This window comes from Vanessa atalanta, chromosome 17, assembly GCF_905147765.1.
Source record: "Vanessa atalanta chromosome 17, ilVanAtal1.2, whole genome shotgun sequence".
In the NCBI taxonomy this organism is placed as follows: domain Eukaryota; kingdom Metazoa; phylum Arthropoda; class Insecta; order Lepidoptera; family Nymphalidae; genus Vanessa; species Vanessa atalanta.
The window spans coordinates 3,295,016-3,316,832 of NC_061887.1; the positions used below are offsets into that span (position 1 = coordinate 3,295,016).

At 30.7% G+C, this 21,817-nt stretch overlaps 3 protein-coding genes across 3 annotated transcripts; 2 read left to right on the forward strand and 1 right to left on the reverse strand.

Annotated features, from left to right (window-relative positions):
- Window positions 1-353: 353 nt before the first annotated feature.
- On the reverse strand, window positions 354-7,736 carry LOC125070557 (PX domain-containing protein kinase-like protein). Its single transcript, XM_047680468.1, has 11 exons — window positions 7,537-7,736; window positions 7,276-7,464; window positions 7,038-7,134; window positions 6,576-6,682; window positions 5,847-5,963; window positions 4,911-5,154; window positions 3,945-4,187; window positions 3,437-3,639; window positions 3,047-3,127; window positions 2,460-2,571; window positions 354-1,431 (listed from the first exon to the last, which is right to left on the reverse strand). Exons 1-11 carry the CDS (start codon window positions 7,636-7,638, stop codon window positions 1,352-1,354), a joined length of 1,575 nt encoding a protein of 524 aa, XP_047536424.1. The 5' UTR covers window positions 7,639-7,736; the 3' UTR covers window positions 354-1,351.
- A 581-nt stretch (window positions 7,737-8,317) lies between these two features.
- On the forward strand, window positions 8,318-14,240 carry LOC125070277 (ATP synthase subunit alpha, mitochondrial). Its single transcript, XM_047680071.1, has 10 exons — window positions 8,318-8,476; window positions 8,846-8,968; window positions 9,388-9,501; window positions 9,866-10,130; window positions 10,819-11,043; window positions 11,125-11,294; window positions 11,428-11,522; window positions 11,854-12,073; window positions 12,432-12,599; window positions 13,756-14,240. Exons 1-10 carry the CDS (start codon window positions 8,411-8,413, stop codon window positions 13,966-13,968), a joined length of 1,659 nt encoding a protein of 552 aa, XP_047536027.1. The 5' UTR covers window positions 8,318-8,410; the 3' UTR covers window positions 13,969-14,240.
- A 1,057-nt stretch (window positions 14,241-15,297) lies between these two features.
- Window positions 15,298-21,561, forward strand: LOC125070444 (polynucleotide 5'-hydroxyl-kinase NOL9). The gene is made up of 6 exons (XM_047680323.1): window positions 15,298-15,349; window positions 15,434-17,087; window positions 17,230-17,446; window positions 18,250-18,729; window positions 20,436-20,608; window positions 21,137-21,561. The coding sequence occupies exons 2-6, from the start codon at window positions 15,452-15,454 to the stop codon at window positions 21,391-21,393; spliced, it is 2,763 nt and encodes a 920-aa protein (XP_047536279.1). The 5' UTR covers window positions 15,298-15,349; window positions 15,434-15,451; the 3' UTR covers window positions 21,394-21,561.
- The last annotated feature ends 256 nt before the right edge of the window (window positions 21,562-21,817 follow it).

The following is a 21,817-nucleotide window of genomic DNA, read 5'->3' on the forward strand; positions in this document are numbered from 1 at the left end:
ACTATATATTCTCTTATAATTATAACAAAATAATTATATTAAAATAATTTATGTTTCTTACGTTATATATTAAAGCTGCTACATATTAAATAAATCAATAAAATATCTCGTGACCAGTCGATTTATCACTTTTTCACTAAATTTAAACATCTTAATTTTATAAATGTTCGTAAATAAGATCTTTTAGAGACTATTTAAATATAAGAACTTAAACAAAATACCATAAGAAGACCCTCAATTTTAACTTTTAACGGTTACAAAGTTATTAAAATTAAAAATATAAGTCGAACCTATACAATCAAGCGTTCTATTATTTTTTTTTTTATTATAAATTAGGATGAAACAAAAGCTAGTTAATAATAATTATTTTTAGAGATCAAATTAACACCTTAAAAATATATTGATCTTGGTAGATAGAGAAATGGATATAAAATTAATATGGAAAATACTAAGTAACTTGTTTTAAAAAGACAGGAAAAATTATATTATTTATATTAAAATATGTTGGTTTGAATTTGTAATAATAAATTGGTTCTATATTTAAATATGTTTTTTTTTTATCAAAGTATCAAGTTAACATTAATTTCAATAACATATGATTATGTAAAATATTTTAACTTCTAACAAACCTTTGAATGCACTTGATACAATAATAACTTTATGTGTTATGAAATATGTAATAAAATGCATCTTATTTTTATCATATCTAGTAGAAAGACTCGGAAATCCTTCATCAACATTCCTATTTTAACAATCACCTATAAATGTCATTATATGGTATTTAAATTCTAACGTATGTTATGTTCAACTCGTGGATAAAAAAATACAATGGACCACTTGGCCACTTTTCGGCTACCTACTCTATGTTTTTATTTAACCGTGAATACTGAAATAAGATAAATCAAATTGTACTTAATGTCAAATTTCATTATTTCATTTTGAGGCTACTTGTGAATTTTACAATTTTAAAGATTATAAATGTTTGTATTTTATGTGTTATTAATATGGTAATTTTCTCTGAACATATTTAAGCCAATTCAAAATGGGTAGAATAGAAAAAATAATTTCTGGATAAAAACTGTTTCTCGAAGCTTAACTAAGTTTTCATTGTTAGCCAAGATATGACAATATTTAAACCCATTTGTTATATTAACGACATTCATAGTTGTATTTTTTGTTTGATATCTTTTCCATTACGATTATTAATATTTCAATACTCAAATTTTTGTCATTTATTTTATAAATTGTTCAAATTTCACTTGAAAAATAAACCATATGTCTTAACAAAAGTTAGTTCAGCTACTTGTCGCCAGGGAATCTCATTGGCAATAGACCCGCGAGGCGCGACCGCTCAGTGAGACACGACGCGCGACAGCCGCGACTTGTCGAAGGAGCAGATGGCGCTCAGGAGAGCCCCGCGCGATGAAGCCGCTGCGAACAATATTACATATTCAACAATCAAATACTGATAAACGATTTATATTCATTTTTATTTAATTACAACAATGTACCACTATGCTCCTAATGGAGATTTATAATGATTACTAATATATAAGTCGTTCAATCAATTCAATCCAAGAAAGCATCGGTCTCGGAGTACCGAGTAGTTTAGTTCACGTTGCGCATATCTTGAGTGATCAAGAATATTGCTTTAAATAATATTTTTTATTTTTTACTAACAAGAACATCGGAAGACATTGCTCTGAAAAAATGTCTAATAATAAACACTTTGAAATTTTATTTATTTTATCTACTCGGTTAATTAAAATTAATTATTAATTTTCTATGCGAAAGAAAGTATAACCGAAAAAGAAACAATGTATACTGGAGATATACATTGTTACAACAACTAATTTAAAAAAAAAGACAGATTCAGAAAGTGCAAAGTCGAAGACTTATTAAATGATCTTTAATTCCCTGTTTGGCGCTCGCCTCTTTTCAACCTAATTTTCGATTGGATTAAGGTAAGGTTAATATTGCAAAAATATACGTTACCAGACGTAATGTTGACCAAAATTATACTTGACTGAATCGCAAAATTTTTAATCAAATAAAAAGTGAAGTTTGGGACATTGAATAGAAGACATGTATTTGTATTAACTAACGAATACTTTGATTTATAACATTATAAGTTTAATTATATTTATAGTATGTCTGTGATTCAACGATATCAATCAAATTCTTTTGAATTAAGTGATGATACAATATGATATAAAAATACAATCCACCACCTGAAAGTTTAACTCTGTAAAAATACTTGTATTGAAAAATAAATTTAGAAATATATTAGAATCTATTGGTGATTTAACTTAATGCTCGTGTGAACACTTAGCTAATCTGTTCACAGCATTAGGACACGGACTCTGCGGGCTCAATTGCACTGTAATGATTGGAATAAAGAGGGGGGAACTGTCTACAGTACGGATAAATAGAATGCGTGGCAGTCACGCTAAGCGTACCGGCGGGCGGCGCGGGCGCGGGCGGCGTGGGCGGCGACGGCGGCGACGGCGACGACGCCGTGCTCACGTCCGCCAGCGACGAGCTCGACTTCCACACGCTCTCACGCCTCCTCTGCGATACACAGAGCACACAGTTACGATAAATTCCAATATTTATAAGTTCTACGAGAGAACTACAATGTCATATTGTCATGTCGATAAGGATAGCTCTGCTCCTATTTCTGTTCCTCCAGTAAAAAGGTAAGCTGATAAGTTGTGTCACGTTTGCAATGAGCAGATTTTTCAATTAATTACTCTGATAATTATCACGTACTCGAACATGTATAACTTATTTCTTTTACATGTACTAAACATTTTTTTTAAATCAAATGATATATTATGTCATAATAAAGCTGAAGAGTTCGTATGGACGCTTTAATCTCTAGAACTCTTCGGTATCGCAAAAAATATATTTGCATTTGAAAGCTCATTTCTTAAGAACGGTTATAGGATAATTAATATTATAGCACCGGAGCAGTAATATTTTAGGCAGTTAAAAACGCGCAAAGCAGCAAGTCAAATTATACATTTCCAAAGAATAAACTCACCGCTTTTCTTTTTTGCTTTTTCATTTCCTCCTCAGAATTTAGGATTTCCTGTATTCTTACTTCCCTTTTTGCGTTTCGGACCTAAAATAGAATATAATGATTTATAATAAAACCAGCAGTTACCTTCTTTAACACACATTTTAAATTAAAATAAAACATTCTATAATATAGAACAGAAACATTCTAGAATAGAGTCTCACTGAGTTTCGTGAATATTCACGCACGCATGCATGACGCGGTGGAACCTGAGGCGAAACACAAGTTTCGTTGCAATTTCCCTTTATTGCGAGAACAAGATGAATCAATTATTTACACAAACTACGCAACTAAAAATTCATGCTTTCCTCGATCATTCATATTAAATTAAAAAAAAAAAAACAGAAACGGTACCGATTTCTGTCCGAGCCGAAGCCGCTCCTCCGCGACGTGCCGCGCCGCCCTGAGCTGGTCCTTGAGCTGCAGGGGGAACTTGAGGTGCGCGCGGCCGACGTCGACGTGCGTGCGCGTGAAGAACGGGTGTCGCAGCAGCGCGCCCAGCGCCGCCGGCCCGCGCCGCGCCGCCGCGCCCGACACGCACTGCCGCAGCACCGCCTCTGCCGCCGCCGCGCACATCCGTATATACGACTTGCTTTGTTTCGAGTTAAGCGAATAGCAGCTGTTGCTCCGATACGAGCGACCAGGAGTGGAACGTCCTTCCGGTATCCTTGTATCCCGTGGGACTATTACGGTTGGAGCATAAGCAACTGTTGCTATCAAATATTAGTTGCGATTGCGAATTATAACCGTAGTAGCACCACTGGTCTACGTGAACCATGTATATATACACTGAATAGGCATACCCTGTGTGTGTAGCCTCGAGCACATTATTATAACAAATAAGGTGAAAAGTATTTTTTACCCAAATCATGTGAGATTCCCTCCGGATATATATCACAGTAGTAGCTTTCGAGTGGTGCTGCAAAAGCCATTTCGTACAATGTTCTTCCAAAACAATACACATCGACCGCTTCTGCGGAGCTCGTTCGCTTCAGCTCCAGCAGAAACGGTCGATAGAGACTCGGCACGCCCATCAGGAAGTTCTCTACATCCATTAAAAGAGCCGTTTGGTTTTCTATTGTTATGTTTCCTGGATGGACGTTTCCTAAAAATCATTTAAAGTATTGTATAGTTATTATGAAACAAACTCGAAATTCGAAAACTGCAAAACACGATCATGGAACATCAGTCGATATGTGATATTGAATACATTAATTATGACATTAAAGAACGCGCGCATCGTAGAAGTATACCAACGTAAGTCGTTTTCAAACAAATTTAAAGATCACATTTAAATTTGCTGCGTTTATCATAACCGAAGTAGACTAATAGTTCTTAAGTTTATTCAAAAAAATATTGCTCATAAAATAAGATCTTTCGGTAAAATATGTCATTGTAAACACAAATTCAGCACTTAAAAATAAAACTGATAATTAATTTAATCCATCTCTGTTTTACATTTACTAAACCATCATTTAAATACACATAATAAAATTATATTTCCAGACCATAAACTAAGGCGTTTAACTTATCAATAATTGCAATTAAAAGAAATAAATTAAGAAAATTTAAGTCTCATGAAAATGTTAGACATACTTTGGAATGTTCATGTTTATTATGAATTAATTAATCAATGCTTCTAAAAATATATGTTCAAGGTCATGTTATTATCATCTCTTTCCACGATTATGGAAATCTGTCGGAAACGCGTCAAGCATCCTTCAATACGTGAAATCGGATTTATTAATCATAATGAAAAATTAAATTAAAAAAGAAATACATAAAATTTATTTTCCTAAAAATAGAGGTAATAATAAAGCAAGCTCACCATGACATAATTCTTTGTCGTGTAAAAACTTCAATGCTTGTAAAATTTGATATCCATAATGTGATATTTGTCCATTCGTAAAAGGTTTCCTAACCTTCGGATTTCCATACTTAGCTAAATAATTCTTATTGTACTCAGTCCCATATAATAAATCTCTAATGCTTCCATTCTCGTGAATTTTTCTAACTACGTAGGCACCCGTTTCTAATGTATGCATCGCTAATACATTGTCTATGTAGGGATGCTAAAAATGTTAATGATTTTAGTATAAAACAACCTGCAACTGGAACTATTATTAGTTTTGTTTATAAGAATACTTTGAAACTCTTCCTATTTCGTAAAATAAAGGTATCAGATACAGTAGCTTCTTTGTGACTTGTATCTAATAGTTTAGTATAAGCTTTGAAACCCAACATTATTTTTTATTTATTTCTAAGCTAATTTACAAATGTTCAAATAGAAAGTAATTAAAAAGTTTTTAATTTGGTGAGATAAAATGTGTAATAAAACGAAAGGTGAAGTGACATTTAAAAATAAATTTCAACTAAAAAGAATTAAACCTCCTTTCGTTTGTTTGTTTTTGTGAAACACTTTTTTTAGAATTATTGGTTTATTTACAAATTGTGAATACTAAAATTTATTGAGAACAAAAATTTAATAATCGTAAACATTTTAGAATTGCTTCATAAATGGTAAAGATAAAGTTCTTCAGTAACATGACAGAGGTTGTAAAAAATATATTTAATAAACTAATTCCGACATTTTTCTAATGACCTTTAACAATTTATTCTTATAAAATAATTAAAATATTTATGTAAAGTTTGCTTTATTATAAGAATTTTATCAGTATTTACTATTTTATATCATTGAAAATAAAATATACTTCTTTAAATGAATAATAATAAATAATAAATAAAATATAGTAAAATTTCTCACAGATATATTCTGTAAACTCTTGAAAGCTAATTGTAAGTCTTTACTATGTAAAGTACAGTCGGGACCATAATTCTGCCATGATAGCATACAGTTCAACTGACTCTCTGACTCGTTGACCTGAAAATGATAAAAACAAATAATAAAACTATTTATATAATTATGATTGCAAAAAGTTTTAAACAATATGATAACTGAAAAATTATTGACTACTAAATTCATATAAAAGATTTCATGTGAAGATGATAAGATGTTCTATGTTATTGACAGTTGATGACATTTTGACGTGTTAACAGGTATGATAAGATGTGTTATAGTTATACAAATGTCTTTGCATAACAAGACTGAGATGTTAAAACTATCAATATCATACTCCCTAATGTGCTGATATATACAGGGTTATTGGTAATTCGACGTATTCCCGTTAGGTGATAGGGGTGATTATTTGCGATAATTTTAACCCCATATGCAGGATGCAAAAGTGAACCAATTTTGAGGTATAACGTTTTCCTAGAATTTTTTCAAAATAAGACAAAAATGCAACTTCAATTTATTTAAAAAAAAAAGTATCAATTAAAATCTATTTTTTTCTTCTGATTTATAAAACGAATAAACACTGGTTATTTGTCAATATTAAAGCAATAATATATTTTTTCCGTCTCGCATTTTTAAATTTGGACTAATAAAAAAAACACTATCATCGTCATCAATCATCTAAGTTTTTGAACTTACTAAAAAATAATGTTTCCTTATTCTCCATCCAATATCTGTTAATGGACATTTTAATTCAAACTGACCATCCCCTCTTAAAGCTATAGAAATAGTCTGCAGTGCCTGTTCTGTGAACAAGTTAAAATAAATCATAATATGATTTGCATGTTAATATGAACATTTTTTTTTATTTGATGCTATGAGCAATTTTAATTTAACATTTTTTATTAAAGTGCACACAATTCTTATGTGTCTATAATATTAATTATATTTTGCTCTACATTGTCTTAATATAAACTGTGTAAACATTGTCAAGTACTTGATAAGAAAAATAAACTAATACATACCTATTTTTAAAAATAATAATTAAACACTTTTGATTTTAGGCACTTTTAATTAGAATTGGAATAAATTTTCTTGAAATTAAATTGTTAAATATGCTAACAAGGTTTTTATTTAATTCAAATGTTTGTTAATACATACCATTAATGGATAATGGGTAATTGTTCGGGTCCAAAAAACTTCTTACTTGCAATGATAAAGATAGCACTTGGTGTTTCAAGACTTCATTTATATAATTCTAAAAACAAGAACAAATAGGTTTAATAGTCATGTTTCCATCATATTTGAAAACCAATTTGAAAGAATTATTCATATCATTATTGTGAAGTATCTTTTTTTATCCTTATTATATATAATGTAAGTACAGTTTAAAAAAAACCTGCAATGCCACTTGTCGCTCAGCCACAAAGGATGGTTGCATATTTCCAATAAATTTTTTAGGTGGAATAGGAAGGTCAACGTTAGCCTGCAGTAGGCTGACATGCAAAGAAGCAAAGTCTCTGTAACGACGTGACACCGTCCATCTATTCTCCTTATTCTGCCCTCGCTGCACACGCAATATATATTCCTATAATTCAATTAAATATTAAACACACAAAAGTAGTCGCTTTTCCCTGTACCAATTATGAATAAAACTTACGGTATGATTATTAATATTTTGCGCATTTTCTAAAACACATTCAAGCCTTTCGGTGTCATCTATTTGGACTTTGGTTTGCGAGGATCTCTCGAATATAGCCATCACAATTTATAAAGCTTAAAATTATTTATTAGAATCACACAGTAAGCTACAAACATTTTGTTATCACTTTTAATTGTCAAACATTTCGATCATTGAAGTCGGCTGACTTTTCCCAGCTGACAAAATAAGACAATTCAAATTTCAAAGTTACAGATAATATTTATAAATAAACACTGTGATTTACACAACACAATAAAAAAATTAAAGTTTTATGAATATAATATATTCGTATATATATTTTATTAATATTATATATACGTTTATTTAGACCGTTTCATTTATATGAGATGAAGAAAAAAAACATTATTTTAGCTTAAACAAATATTTTATTATATGCAAAAGATAGTTTATTTCTGTTTGTTTTTAAATAAAAACATAAGATTTTAGTAATCAAATCAAGAAGTATCATTTAAAAGAAAAAATTAAAATATAAGGGCAATTTACGATAAGTTCGACATCCTGTAATATAGTTTAGAAATAATTAAACATGCTATTACTTTATTATAACCAAATTATTTTATGTAAGTTATTAAATTAAAGTAAAAAGATTATGAAAAAATACATTTCAAATTAGAAAAAATATTAAATATACGTATTTTCTTTTAATATGCTTAAATTATGTAATGGGATCTATATTTCTAAACGAAAGCTGCAGTACTATTCAACCACAGACAATGATCGATTGTGTCATTTCCTGTAATATCGCAACGAGTCGCGAGCGGAGTGTAACACGGTTCTTCAGTCTACCATTGAAATTAAGTATTTGTTAAAAATGTCGCTGATCTCCGCTCGTTTGGCCTCCTCGGTGGCCAGGCGCTTGCCTAATGCTGCCACCCAGGTATTTATTAAATTTTCAATTCATTTTAACTAAAAAAATATACATTCCGGTTACTATGTTCACCGCAATGTCGGCCCCATATATTAATATATTTAATAAATCTCCTATTAATTGGGTCATGCGTAGTCTTACATACGAATTTATAAAGAATTAAGACTTATTTAAAATGTTCGTCCATAAATTATGGGTTACTTATCATATTCAGAAAATTGTGTTATGTAATAGAGTCCGAATGAATTTATGTTAAAAGCATGTCCATTTTCTACTATAGTGTATTTATTTTAGTTTCAAATTTGCGGCAATAATCGCAATTAGTTTATTTAGTTCAGTAGTTTTCGTTATTAGTAAATTTCAAATATTCGATGGTAGGTGTCGAAGGTCGCTGTGCCCGCCGTGTCGGTGGCTTCCCGCAAGCTCCATGTCTCGTGCACACAACGGGCTGCCGAAATCTCCACAATTTTGGAGGAGAGAATCCTCGGTGCCGCACCCAAGGTTAGTATATATGTTACATAAACTATGTAGCACTTTATCAATATGAAGTAGATTCTGTTAAGGTTATATTTAAAATTTATATTTTGTTGGTACAAATCTAATTATAGATGATAAAATAAATGAAATCGAATACATAAATAAAATGTTAATATATGAAAAAAAACAATGATTAATTAAGGAATAGCTATTTATTCTCTTACTCTCAATAATTGTTATCTAGAATTTTTAGAGAATTGTATAATTAATTAATTTTTATAATTACCTTTTTTAAATTCAGTACTGTTAATTTTATTTCACTAATAAAATATTTGTGATAAAAATATTAAAGTAGAGTAAATTAAATTAAGTACAATTATTATTAATTTTTTAGTTTATATATTTTATAATCTACTCTATAAATATTTAATTTAATTCTCCAGGCTGATTTGGAAGAGACTGGCCGTGTGATGAGCATCGGAGACGGTATTGCCCGTGTGTATGGTCTTAAGAATATTCAGGCTGAAGAGATGGTGGAATTCTCTTCTGGTTTAAAGGTTTGTTTCATTGCTTATAGTGTTTGGTATAATTGTATTCTATAATGACTAATCATTCATCAATCTAACTATAATGTTGAGAATTAATAATGAATATGAATAATGTAAAAAAATAATATCAAAATGGTAATTTTTCAAATGTTATAAAATTATTGCATAATTATAACATATAAACATTAATGTACTTATGTTGAAATTTTGTGTAAATATTTATTGTACCTACATTTCAATATTTCTTCACATAAATAAGTTTGTTATATACAATATTTTAGGTAAACATTATATTTAATAAATACATCTAATCTAAAGTTATGATACACTTATAATGCAGTATGAAGATAAAACTCTTATGTAATCTTATTAGGGTATGGCCCTCAACTTGGAGGCCGACAATGTTGGTGTGGTGGTGTTCGGTAACGACAAGCTGATCAAGGAAGGCGACATCGTAAAACGTACTGGTGCCATCGTAGACGTCCCCGTCGGCGAACAGCTGCTCGGTCGCGTAGTAGATGCTCTCGGAAACGCCATTGACGGCAAAGGTCCTATTGACACCAAGGGACGTATGCGTGTCGGTATCAAGGCTCCTGGTATTATCCCCCGTGTGTCTGTGCGCGAGCCTATGCAGACTGGTAAGATGTTATGTCATAATTACTTTACATGAACCCCAGCTTCTGTTTCTTAAAAACATATGGATTCTAAACCATATTTTCCTATAAAATAAAAAATATGGTTTAGAAGACCCTATTGATATTGATTGTACTGACAAGAGTCAGAAAACTTGGTAATTGCTATTATTACATGTATCAAAATAAGTCCTTCATAAAAAATTTACAATTGAACTATGAAATCTTAGCTAAAGTAAAATTCCTTGTCTTACTAATATATTTTTAACATAAGCTGTTTTTTCAGTAAGAATGAACAAATATATGATTCATTATAATAAACCTTAATCCTAAATAGTAGAGGAGACCTTAAGCCCAGTGGTGAAATGCTTACAGGCTGTTACTATGGTAAATTGTCACCAGCCAGCTCATAGAAAAAGAAATTAACTACTCTCTACATTGAAAATTAATCATGTTATCTAAGTCACCATGTCCTTATTGACTAATTGAATTAATTAGTTCAGTTACCTTTCATACATAAACACCTATGTTCTTACCTTTCATCCAATAGATTTTATATTAATGTAAAATAACTACTATAATTTTGATCATACATAAAGTCATATGTATACTTATATAATATTTTTTTATTATATATTAGTTAAGTCAGTGGCTAAAAATAATTAAACCTAAAATAGTAATATTTTTCATTCAGGTATCAAGGCTGTGGACTCCCTAGTACCTATTGGTCGTGGACAGCGTGAGCTGATCATTGGTGACCGTCAGACCGGTAAAACTGCGTTGGCTATTGACACCATCATCAACCAGCAGCGTTTCAACAAGGGTGAAGACGAGAAGAAGAAGCTTTACTGCATCTATGTTGCCATTGGTCAGAAGAGGTCTACTGTTGCACAGATTGTCAAGAGGCTGACTGATGCTGGTAAAATTATATTATGTTCATTTATCTTTCTGTTACAAAATTAATTTACTTTTAAATACTCAAATTGTAATGGTTTCTAAGGTGCCATCAACTACACAATTATCGTGTCTGCTACCGCGTCTGATGCCGCGCCTCTGCAGTACTTGGCACCTTACTCTGGTTGTGCCATGGGAGAGTTCTTCCGTGACAACGGCAAGCACGCTCTTATCATCTACGACGATCTTTCCAAACAGGCTGTCGCCTACCGTCAGGTAATAATAATTGTTGTTGACTTGGTTTGTAATTGTTGACTTGGTCTCAATTCGAAAAAAATATGTGAAATATTAATTTTTACCATAGATTGAATTTAGGAAATTTTATATATGCATGCACTATTATTGATAGATGTCTCTGCTGCTGCGTCGTCCCCCTGGTCGTGAGGCCTACCCTGGTGATGTGTTCTACCTCCACTCCCGTCTACTTGAACGTGCAGCCAAGATGTATGTATTTGTTAATAGAAATACTAGAACATGACTAAAACTATTTAGACTAATCTTTTTTACATGAAGCAATTTTCTTTCAATTCAGAAAGATGTGCAAAACATATTTATATATTATATCATATCACCTTAAGTGTGATTTGTTAATATCCATTAGTACCAATGTTGTTAAACAAATTTTGCATCAATGTTAATGAATCCTTAGTTTACTTATTTTATTTATATATTTATATATATTTTATTTAATTTTCGCACTCTGGATACTTCAGTAATTTTATAAAATATTAAAATCATTGTAATATAGATTCACAATCCTTTATGAATTCTTTAGGTCAGACAAAATGGGCGGTGGTTCTTTGACTGCTCTCCCTGTCATCGAGACCCAGGCTGGTGACGTATCCGCATACATTCCCACCAACGTGATCTCCATCACTGATGGCCAGATCTTCTTGGAAACTGAGCTGTTCTACAAAGGTATCCGACCAGCCATCAACGTCGGTCTGTCTGTATCCCGTGTAGGATCAGCTGCCCAAACCAAGGCCATGAAACAGGTTCGGAAAAAATACGAAACTAATATTTAATTGAATGCTAAAAATTCATTTTTTGAAATAAAAATCTTTATTTGCTAATACTCACTTTAAACAATCAGTGTTAATTTTTCCGAGTAACTTTAATTATGAGTGAATGTAATTCATTCTGGAAAGTAAATAAAACAATGGATTGAGTGAGTAGCATAGTACTATTATTCATTTTGATATATATTTGCTGGTTTTACTATTAATATTTTTACTTAAATTTAAATTTATTGAGTAGAAACAGAAACAGTCTCTTTCTGTTTTGCATTCATTCAAGCATTCTAGAAAAGCAAAATAGTATAAATGAGTTATTAATAATTTATTTGTCACCCAGGTTGCTGGATCCATGAAACTGGAGTTAGCTCAGTATCGTGAGGTAGCTGCCTTCGCTCAGTTCGGTTCAGACTTGGATGCCGCTACTCAGCAACTGCTTAACCGTGGTATGCGTCTTACTGAGCTGCTCAAACAAGGACAGTATGTGCCCATGGCCATTGAGGAACAGGTAATTACTAATAATACTATAATCTATAAATATAACACTTAGTGTACACTACTGTCCAAAAGTATGAGACAATTTGTAAAAAACATTAGTAATTTGTGATTTGTAGCTGATAATGTCTTAAACATGGTTAAACTGCTAAATCACTAGTTAAATATGTTCTGCTATAATTGTTCGACAAAAAATCTGGAAAAGGAAAATCTGAATATGCAATTGCCATCCAACTTGAATTATCCAAGACTTGTGTTTATAAAACATTGAATGTACACAAGACTGGCACTTAATAAAGGGCAAATAAAGGGTGCCCATGCTTCAGAAGCCCGAGAGATAAGAGCTCTTCAAGTAGCTTCCAGTAAGATAATCATTCATTTTCATTCTATTCATTCATTTTCATTACTAGCAAGCAGAATAGAATCTTCACATTCTAAACCACAAAGGCTAACTACAATGAATAGATGATTGAGAAATTAGCAAGTTGATCATATAGTTTGAGAAAACCCCTATTAGGGCCATCAAACAAAGGAATAAATGCATTAAGCCCTTATATTGTCATCCTTTTAGTCCAGCAAAAAGTTCCTTGGACAGATAAACCTAAGTTTGTAATATTTGGTTCAAAAAAGTTATTTTATACAACATAGGAGTTGTGGAACAAAATGATATCACATTGTGTAGTACTAACAATTAAGCATGGTTAATTAGATACTATTTTATTTCATTCAACAAAACAATAATCAAAAGTACAGTACAAAATTATGCAGTGTCTATTTAGAGCTCAAAGAAATGGAAGGGTATTAAAAACATGGTGTGCCTGTGTCTCATTTCTTTGAACTTTTATGGGAAGAACTGAAAAGTAATAATAATAAATATGTTTAAATCAATCATTGTCCTTCCTTCCAAGATTAAGATATGGCAAACATCAATATTATTCTGTAAGCAATAAATAGATTGCTTTTGCAGGAAGGTTTTTTGATGATATATGCAGATGTAGTGCATTTACATCTTATATAGCAAAGTCAATGTCTGGTTTTGATCATAATCTTTGCAAATGCATATTAAATGAAATTTACTAGTGTTGTCTAGAATATTCTTATCAAATTATAAAACTAAAGATTTAAAATACAGTAAATAAATACAATACAATTTAAAATTACATTTACAGGTTGCCATCATCTACTGTGGTGTCCGTGGACATCTCGACAAACTAGACCCCTCCAAGATCACCGCTTTCGAGAAGGAATTCACCCAGCACATCAAGACAAGCCACCAGGGCCTGCTTAACACTATCGCCAAGGATGGTCAGATCACACCCGAATCTGATGCATCATTGAAGAAGATTGTCACTGACTTCCTTGCTACTTTCACAGCGCAGTAAAGTAAAGCCTAGTTACGACGAACTTGTTTTAAGATTGTACAAAGTTATCCAATCATAAATAAATCCAATTGTACAATCTTAAGACAAAAAAGAATGAGTAAAATATTAAGTGACCGTCAAAGGAAGCATTCAACTCTATTAAAAGCTTTATGCTTCAGTCAGTGGTCTAGTAGTGATCATTCATATGGACTGTATTGAATGTGAATACAATCATGGAATGTATTTATCTTTTGGAGTCAGCAGTGGTTATATATAAATAAAATTATTATTTATTTGAGCCTTTTATTTTCCAATAAAATTAAAATAACATTAGAAAATTTCAACAACAGCTTTTAATCAATATTCACATAGTATATATAGGAATAGAATTCGACCAAATAAGATAAATAAAACATGTTTTCTGTATTACATAATAACATTACATAACAAGTAAAAATAAATAAACCTTATATAAAAAATATTTTTATGTGATAACTGTAATTTTTACGTGTCTGTATGTTATATATATATTATAATTTTAATGTGTCTGTATGTACATACCTAAATATATTTAAGGCTTTTAGTGGCTATATCTATGGCCACAGATAAAAAAATATTAGGTTTTTCTGTCGCAAAGTTCTCCTTCCGTCCCTTAGAAGAAAACGAATTATGAGAGTAAGGGAAAACACGCGCACATCATGTGCATTAAATTCACTAATTTGTTTCTGCCTAGTTGGCTATTACCCCTTGAGATTGACCGCTGTGGTCAATATCGGCCAGGACGACATTATTATTATTTAATAGGTCAATGGTACACAATCAGCTCGTTTAGTAAATTTTAGATTCTAACTTAATATGTATTCACCTATTCAATTTTACAAAGCATCATAGTCCCAAAACGAATTTGTCCATTTATTTGCAATATCACATTCTTCTTATAAAAGTATATAATATTTTATACAACACCTAGAATTACACAGAAAACTCCCGAATAATACAAATTTAATTTAAAAGGCAGGTACATATTTGTATTATCCTTATTTTATTTATAATTTTATTACTGAAATAAATTGTCATAATTGCGCTGTTGATACGAGATAATATTATCTAAAATTAATACCTTTTGAAATTATTTTACTAATTGTAATTTATTAATTTGTTTAAGGGAATAAGTTTTTTTATCTAATCCCGTTTACCAGTAATGCCTAAAAGCGTTAATTTTATAAATCGTTAGAGAGATACTTTCGTACATACAGAACTTATTACACTCCTGACTCCGTAGTATTTATTGGCAGTTGACAACGTGTAATATGACAATGACAGATACTATGTTGATTTATTTTGACAGCTTGCGGCATGTGTGATTTCCAATGTTTTAGTTTAGGCTAGTTTTATAAAACTGGTTGGTAAATTATACCTTTTTATGTATGAAAGTAATATTTTAAAGCAACCCATAATCAAGAAGTTTTTTTTTTATATTGTAAAGGGAAGAATATAAACTATAATGGAGTTTTTTGAAAAAGCGCACATTATGAAAAGTGATGAACCAAAAAGTAAGAAATCAACAGAAATTGTCAAGAAACAGTTAAAACAAATGTTATACGGATATAAAGTTAGTGATAATAAACTTATACATAATGCTGGTAATATTAAAAATGATTTCGACGATTCTACATCAGTAAGTGGATTCTCAGACTTAAACTTAACCAATTCTAGTCATGAAGACGATACTACACATGCAGAAACAACGGCTAATAATGAAAGTAGTTTGACTGATTTCAGTGAAAATTTAAGTACTTCAAATGTACTTTCTGATAATAATCCTACTCATGAAGATGACTTCTATGAGAATTCAATTTCTGAAAGTAATGAAAACATCGAATCTCTTTCTGATGATGTTATCGATGAAGAATCATCTTTGAGTGACAGTAATATATCAATAATAAGTGGAATTCTCGAATCATCACCTGAAAGTGAATATTCAAACGTGTTTGATGCAGATGGTAACTTGGCTGCTGAAATTCTTAAAAAATTAGAATTAACAAAAAAAAATAAAAAAGTTAAAAAACAGAAACACAAAAGGAAGTATAGTGAAGTTGACAATGATGATGATAGTAGACAAAGAGGGTTAAAAAATAAAAATCAACCTACAGAAGAAGTTTCAGAAAAAGAAACTAGTTATAGAGATAATATATTATCAAGTTGTAGTAATGAAATTGAAATCAGTAGTGACTTTGAAACAAATGCAAATTCTCCTCAATTTGTTTCGATAACAGCTACAGATATGCCAAATCAAAGTTTAGATGAAGTTATAGGAGAGTACAAATACTCCACTATCAGAAATTTACCATCAGAGAATTTGAATACTGTTTCCTCTACTAATAATTCTGGTATATTTAACGAGGAAAATATGAGTGTTGATATTCAGACAGAGGATGATGTTTGTAGTTTAATTCCAGAAGTAGATGATATTCCCCCAGTTGAAGAGATTGATAAGGAACTTGAAAATCTAGAAATATCTGTTAATGCAAATATAGAAGATAGTATAACTAATCTTGATAATACATTACTATCTGAACCGCAATCAGATACAGAATTATTAATGACAGTAGATGCTGTTAATTTAGAGGAAAAATTCAAATTATACTATACTCGAAATAGTTGTATAGTAACATTAAAGCATCCTTCAGAACTATTCATACAAGGAAAGGTTAAAATTAAAGCTTTATTTGGGAAACTTGAAATATTTGGTTATACCCTTAAAGATGACACCTGTAATATCTATGCACCTTATTATAATTTTGCTCAATTTATAAAGACAGTTGAGCATTCAAGTGCTTATTTTGGCTTATTTGGTAAACTAACTTCAGCTGGTCTCTCAGCAACCGAAGCTGAAGACATAGTTACATCTATTGGGCATCAAGATGTAGTTATTATCTTACAGTCATTAGATGAAGTTGCAATGGACTTTATAGATAGTAATTTTAAAGCCACTAATATTTTTGTTAAACCAAATAAAATTATGGAACCATTTTTCATAAAAGCATCAGATATTCTAAATTGTTCTCTTTTTTCCGCACGACCATGGAAATGCTTCGAAATACATCCTATTTGGAAAGAAGCAAATGGACATGCTCAAAGTGTGTATTTATAAAACAATTTTCAATTTTTTGTTGCTTTTCAAAATTATATTTGTGATAATATTTATTATTATTTTTAACATGCTTCATTATATAATATATGATATTTTTTAATTGATCCAATCTATTTTATTTTTTTTAGATAATTTGAGTAGAGGGCTAGTCTGTGGAGGTGTTGGTGTTGGAAAGTCTACATATTTAAGGTATCAAGTAAATAAACTCCTTGATAATGGTCCAGTACTTGTAGTGGATTTGGACCCTGGACAATGTGAATTTACAGTGGCAGGAAATATTGGAGCTACCATTGTTACCTCTCCACTTTTTGGACCAAGTTTTACACATCTGAAGAAACCAGAAATGTTTGTATTCATTTTCTTATACATAATATTGTTTTTAAAACTTGAAATGACTTTTGCACTATATAATTTGAGTGACTATTTAATCAAATTCTGGCTTATATTTTGTATTGATTCATAATTTTGATTTTAAAATGATGTATTTTTTTTTGTAATTATTTTATGTTTAAATACTAAACTGGTAAATACTAAACGCCTGGTGTGCCTTACAATGTAGATTTTTTTTGTAATATTTAATTACTCATGTAACTCAATTATATATGTTGATGAAATTTTCTCGAAAATATCAAGTAGTAAAAATTATAAAAGTTTCAACACAACTTATTAACAAGCTGCAGTCAATATGAGTAAAAACACTATTTTGATTATATTAACAACTAAAATTAACAAAGCCCTGATTTTGTAGGTAACAAATGTAATTATATACTTTCTGAAATCCTATTCCAATTCATTGTAAACAGACAAAACAGTGTATGCTAGGTAATATTTACTAATAGATACAAAAATACTATCAAAAGAAATATAAATGTGATTTAATTACCTTTAATTTAGTAAGCAATTTAAGTAATAGGTACAAAAATCATATTCTTTATTTTTTAAATATATTAGTCATTAAGTAGAAAAATAATAACCATAATATTAGTTAACACTGTCTGTGTCTTACTGGCAATTTCATTTGGATTTCAGGGATATTATTTACGATTAAAAAAAATACTATTTTTATTACAAAAATGTAATTTGTCTCCAAAAAGCAAAGATATTCTGGTGAAAATAAAAAACGTTTTTAATTCGATATTTTGTTTCAGAATGCTAAACATAGGCATGATCAACACAATGGACAATGCAAAACGTTATGTCTCCGCGGTCCACAGTCTAATAACTCAATGCAGTAACAATGAAACTTTAGCCAACATGCGGTGGATTATAAATACCATGGGAATGACGAACGTGTTAGGACACAAGTTCATTACGCTCATCATTATACTCTTAAAGCCAACTTACCTGATCCAATATGAATCCAAAAGTAATAAGAAACGCTTTGAATCATTCCTCAGACCACATAATGTTAAGATGATGTATGAAGACTACAGAAAAGATTACTTATTCGCTAATACGTCGTGCCCTAATGATTTGAATTATTCTTTTGTATTAGCCGATGATAGAGAAAGATCCTTTAAAGGCCAATTCTCTTTAAGACCTAAAGATGAGAGATATCTGAATTTCTTGGCTTACTTTAGCCAATTAATAAATATTCAAAATAATTTCCTGGGAATTGTCCCATATCAGTAAGTATTACGGTACAGCTACACTTATAACTTTACCTAAATCAGAACGGTACAAAAGAGGACGATTAAAACTTATATTTATATTAATTAATAAAAACACACAAAGCAAATCAATTTAAATTCATTTTTAAAGCGATAATATAATTACATATTTTTCATTTATGTAGCAGTGTAATATGCGGTAGTTGGTTGCGTTCATAATTTATCTCATGCCTCGATAGTAAAGAAAAACATTGTGAGGAAACCAGTGTCAGAAGAAAATGTGCCATATTTGTATGCACCAACCCGTTGTGGCTTAGAGTGGCGGAATAAGCTTCAACACTGTGTCCAACAGTGCAATATTTATCTTCTTTCACTCTTTACCTTATGTATTTCTATCTTGGCGTATTATGTGTATGTGGTCCACCCAATTATGGATTCGTGGGCCTAGTTCGTGACATCACTGGCACTAGATATTTTTTTCCAACAAGTCCAACGTTTTTTTGCGTCAGTGTCCAGTGACAATAATGAAAGCGAGAACATACATATTATTTAGTCATTGTTTCGTATCAAAGTAATGGATTTTTTATCACAATATATAGTAGATAGCGTAATTAAATATAATTTTTATGAATCGATAAATTTTAACTTTAATTATTGACATTTTAATCATACAACATCCATGGGTGCTCGTTTTATATACAAAGATACCATGGTTCGGTTACTAAACGTCTGTAGGTACTTTCTTTTAATAATGTATCGTCATGTTTATTAAACCCGTTCGGATGTAGCTCGACACGTCACGTCTCTTATAATTCATGACGCATCGCCGAGCTAATGATGTCACTGCAACGCACCGGTGGTGCTCAGAAGATAAAAACTAATATAAAAAAATTAAATAAATATTATTTAGGCATGGGACAAATATTTATAGTTTTATCTATTAGGTTTACTTATTCCTGTGAATCTGTAGTTTTTTTTTAATTTTATATGTGATCTGAAATATAAGTCAGTAATTTAAAATCGAATCAATAGTATTTTGGTTGTTATAAACATTTGAATAGGTGTTTAGTCTCGCTGACAGTAAATAATTTAAAGTTTGTACCCTGGGACCCTATGTCCCGCAGTGTACGAACATGGGTTGATGAAAATTCGTTAATATGTATTATATATCTATGATTTTATGTGAAAAGAGAGTTAAAAGTAAATAAATCATTGTATTGAAGTCGATGTATCAGAACAAGTGCAACAGTTTGTTGCGCTCATGGATGAAAGCAACAGGTGTTTTATGATTTATAGACACTAAGCCTTATGTAGAGCGTAATAAAACCCAAGTTTTTATTAAAGTCACATAGAATAACCGATTATCACATTGTTTTAGCAATGAGCAATGGCATATCTCTGCTTCTGGAATCGGATGACTCACACTGACCGCCAATACCGTGTCATTATTCAATGTTTGTTATCAATTGCAACTAACGTGAATTATTTATTATAAATAAACAGGATATAGGATTATTCTGGCCGTAACAAAATAATCGTTTAATGAGACAAAAGAACAGCTATTTCATGAATGCCTTAATCTACGAGTAAAAAAAACCAAATTTGTATTCCTTGTAATCAACGAAAAGGCATGATACAAAAATATACAATATTTTTCATAGATCTTCATTTTATATAAACAATCTAGACGTTATAAAATCTCATATAAATTTATAATGTTTCAGGGTTCATTTAAAAGACTTGTATATCGGCACAAATGTTATCATAAAGGAAGATTGCGTTACGAAGGTGATCAATGGCAAAGTGGTGGCACTGTGTCAACAAGCGACACAATGCGTAACCGCCAGCCCAAAGGTGTTTACACTGTCCGATAAACCGTTGCGATGCCACGGACATGGTAATGTTAATTACTTCTATACTTTCTATAATAAATTCAATGAGTAGTCTTGGTAATGGCTGACTTGGCAACTGTTAAATATTTTCATTATAATATATAAATATACTTATTTATAACTTACGCTTATTCGATAACTTTGAATAAGTATAGATAAATAGTATATAGTTACATATTACTGTATAAGGTAAATTATTGAATTACTAAAAAACAGTCTTCAGAGAAAAAAAATTTTAGATGAAATTATGATATAAAATATATTATTACAATTAAATCCATTCTCACAATTAGGTGATAACAATATGTTATTGATAATATAAAAGTCTAGAAAAAATTATTTTAATTAAATAAACATATAGTTGTAAAGTGTTATCTTGCTTCAAGTTAAACCACCTAAATGACTCAAAAGATGATGTAACTCGAACAAAGTACATTAATATCATATTTGTGTTATCAATAAAAGTGCTATAATATAGTGCTTGATTAACTGATAAGTGCAAATACGATGCAATATATTTGTCGTACTTGCAGGTCTTATTCGAGGAGTTGATTGGGAAAAGGAAATTTTGTATGTCATAACACCAGTGCCAAGCAAGGAACTCGGCAGTGTGGACACTCTGGTGTATGCAGACTGGGTACCAGAACTGGTGGGACAGGAGAGTCAGCTACCCAAAGGCACTGTGGTCCCCTATCGCACCATAACTCAAGACCACAACAAGCAACTTATGTCCACACCTCGCAGAAGGTTCAACCCTCTGCAACTGTTAAAAATGGCAAGGAGTTCCTAAATTGAAAGCTTGGTTAATTAGTTAATAAATTTGTAATTGGAATAGATCCAAAATATCTTAAATTATAAAAGGAAGTCTAATTATGTTAATTCATGTATATTTGAAAGATAATTTTGTACTTACAATACTAATAAAACATAACATAGATGATTGAATTTAACTTAAATATTTCCCCATCCTAGATAGAAACCTTTGATTTATAAATGCTGTATTAAATTTTTTATAAAAGTCAAAAAGTTTAGAAAAGAATTGTTAAAATATGGGGTTTATTACTAATAAATAATATTAGCATGCAATATAACCATACGGAAGTTAAAATTTCACACAAACAATAGATTACAATAAAACTGCCTTATATGATCAAAATCGAATTGTACGTCTCGAAGACGCACTATGTACGTCTAACTGACAGGCACTTAGCTAA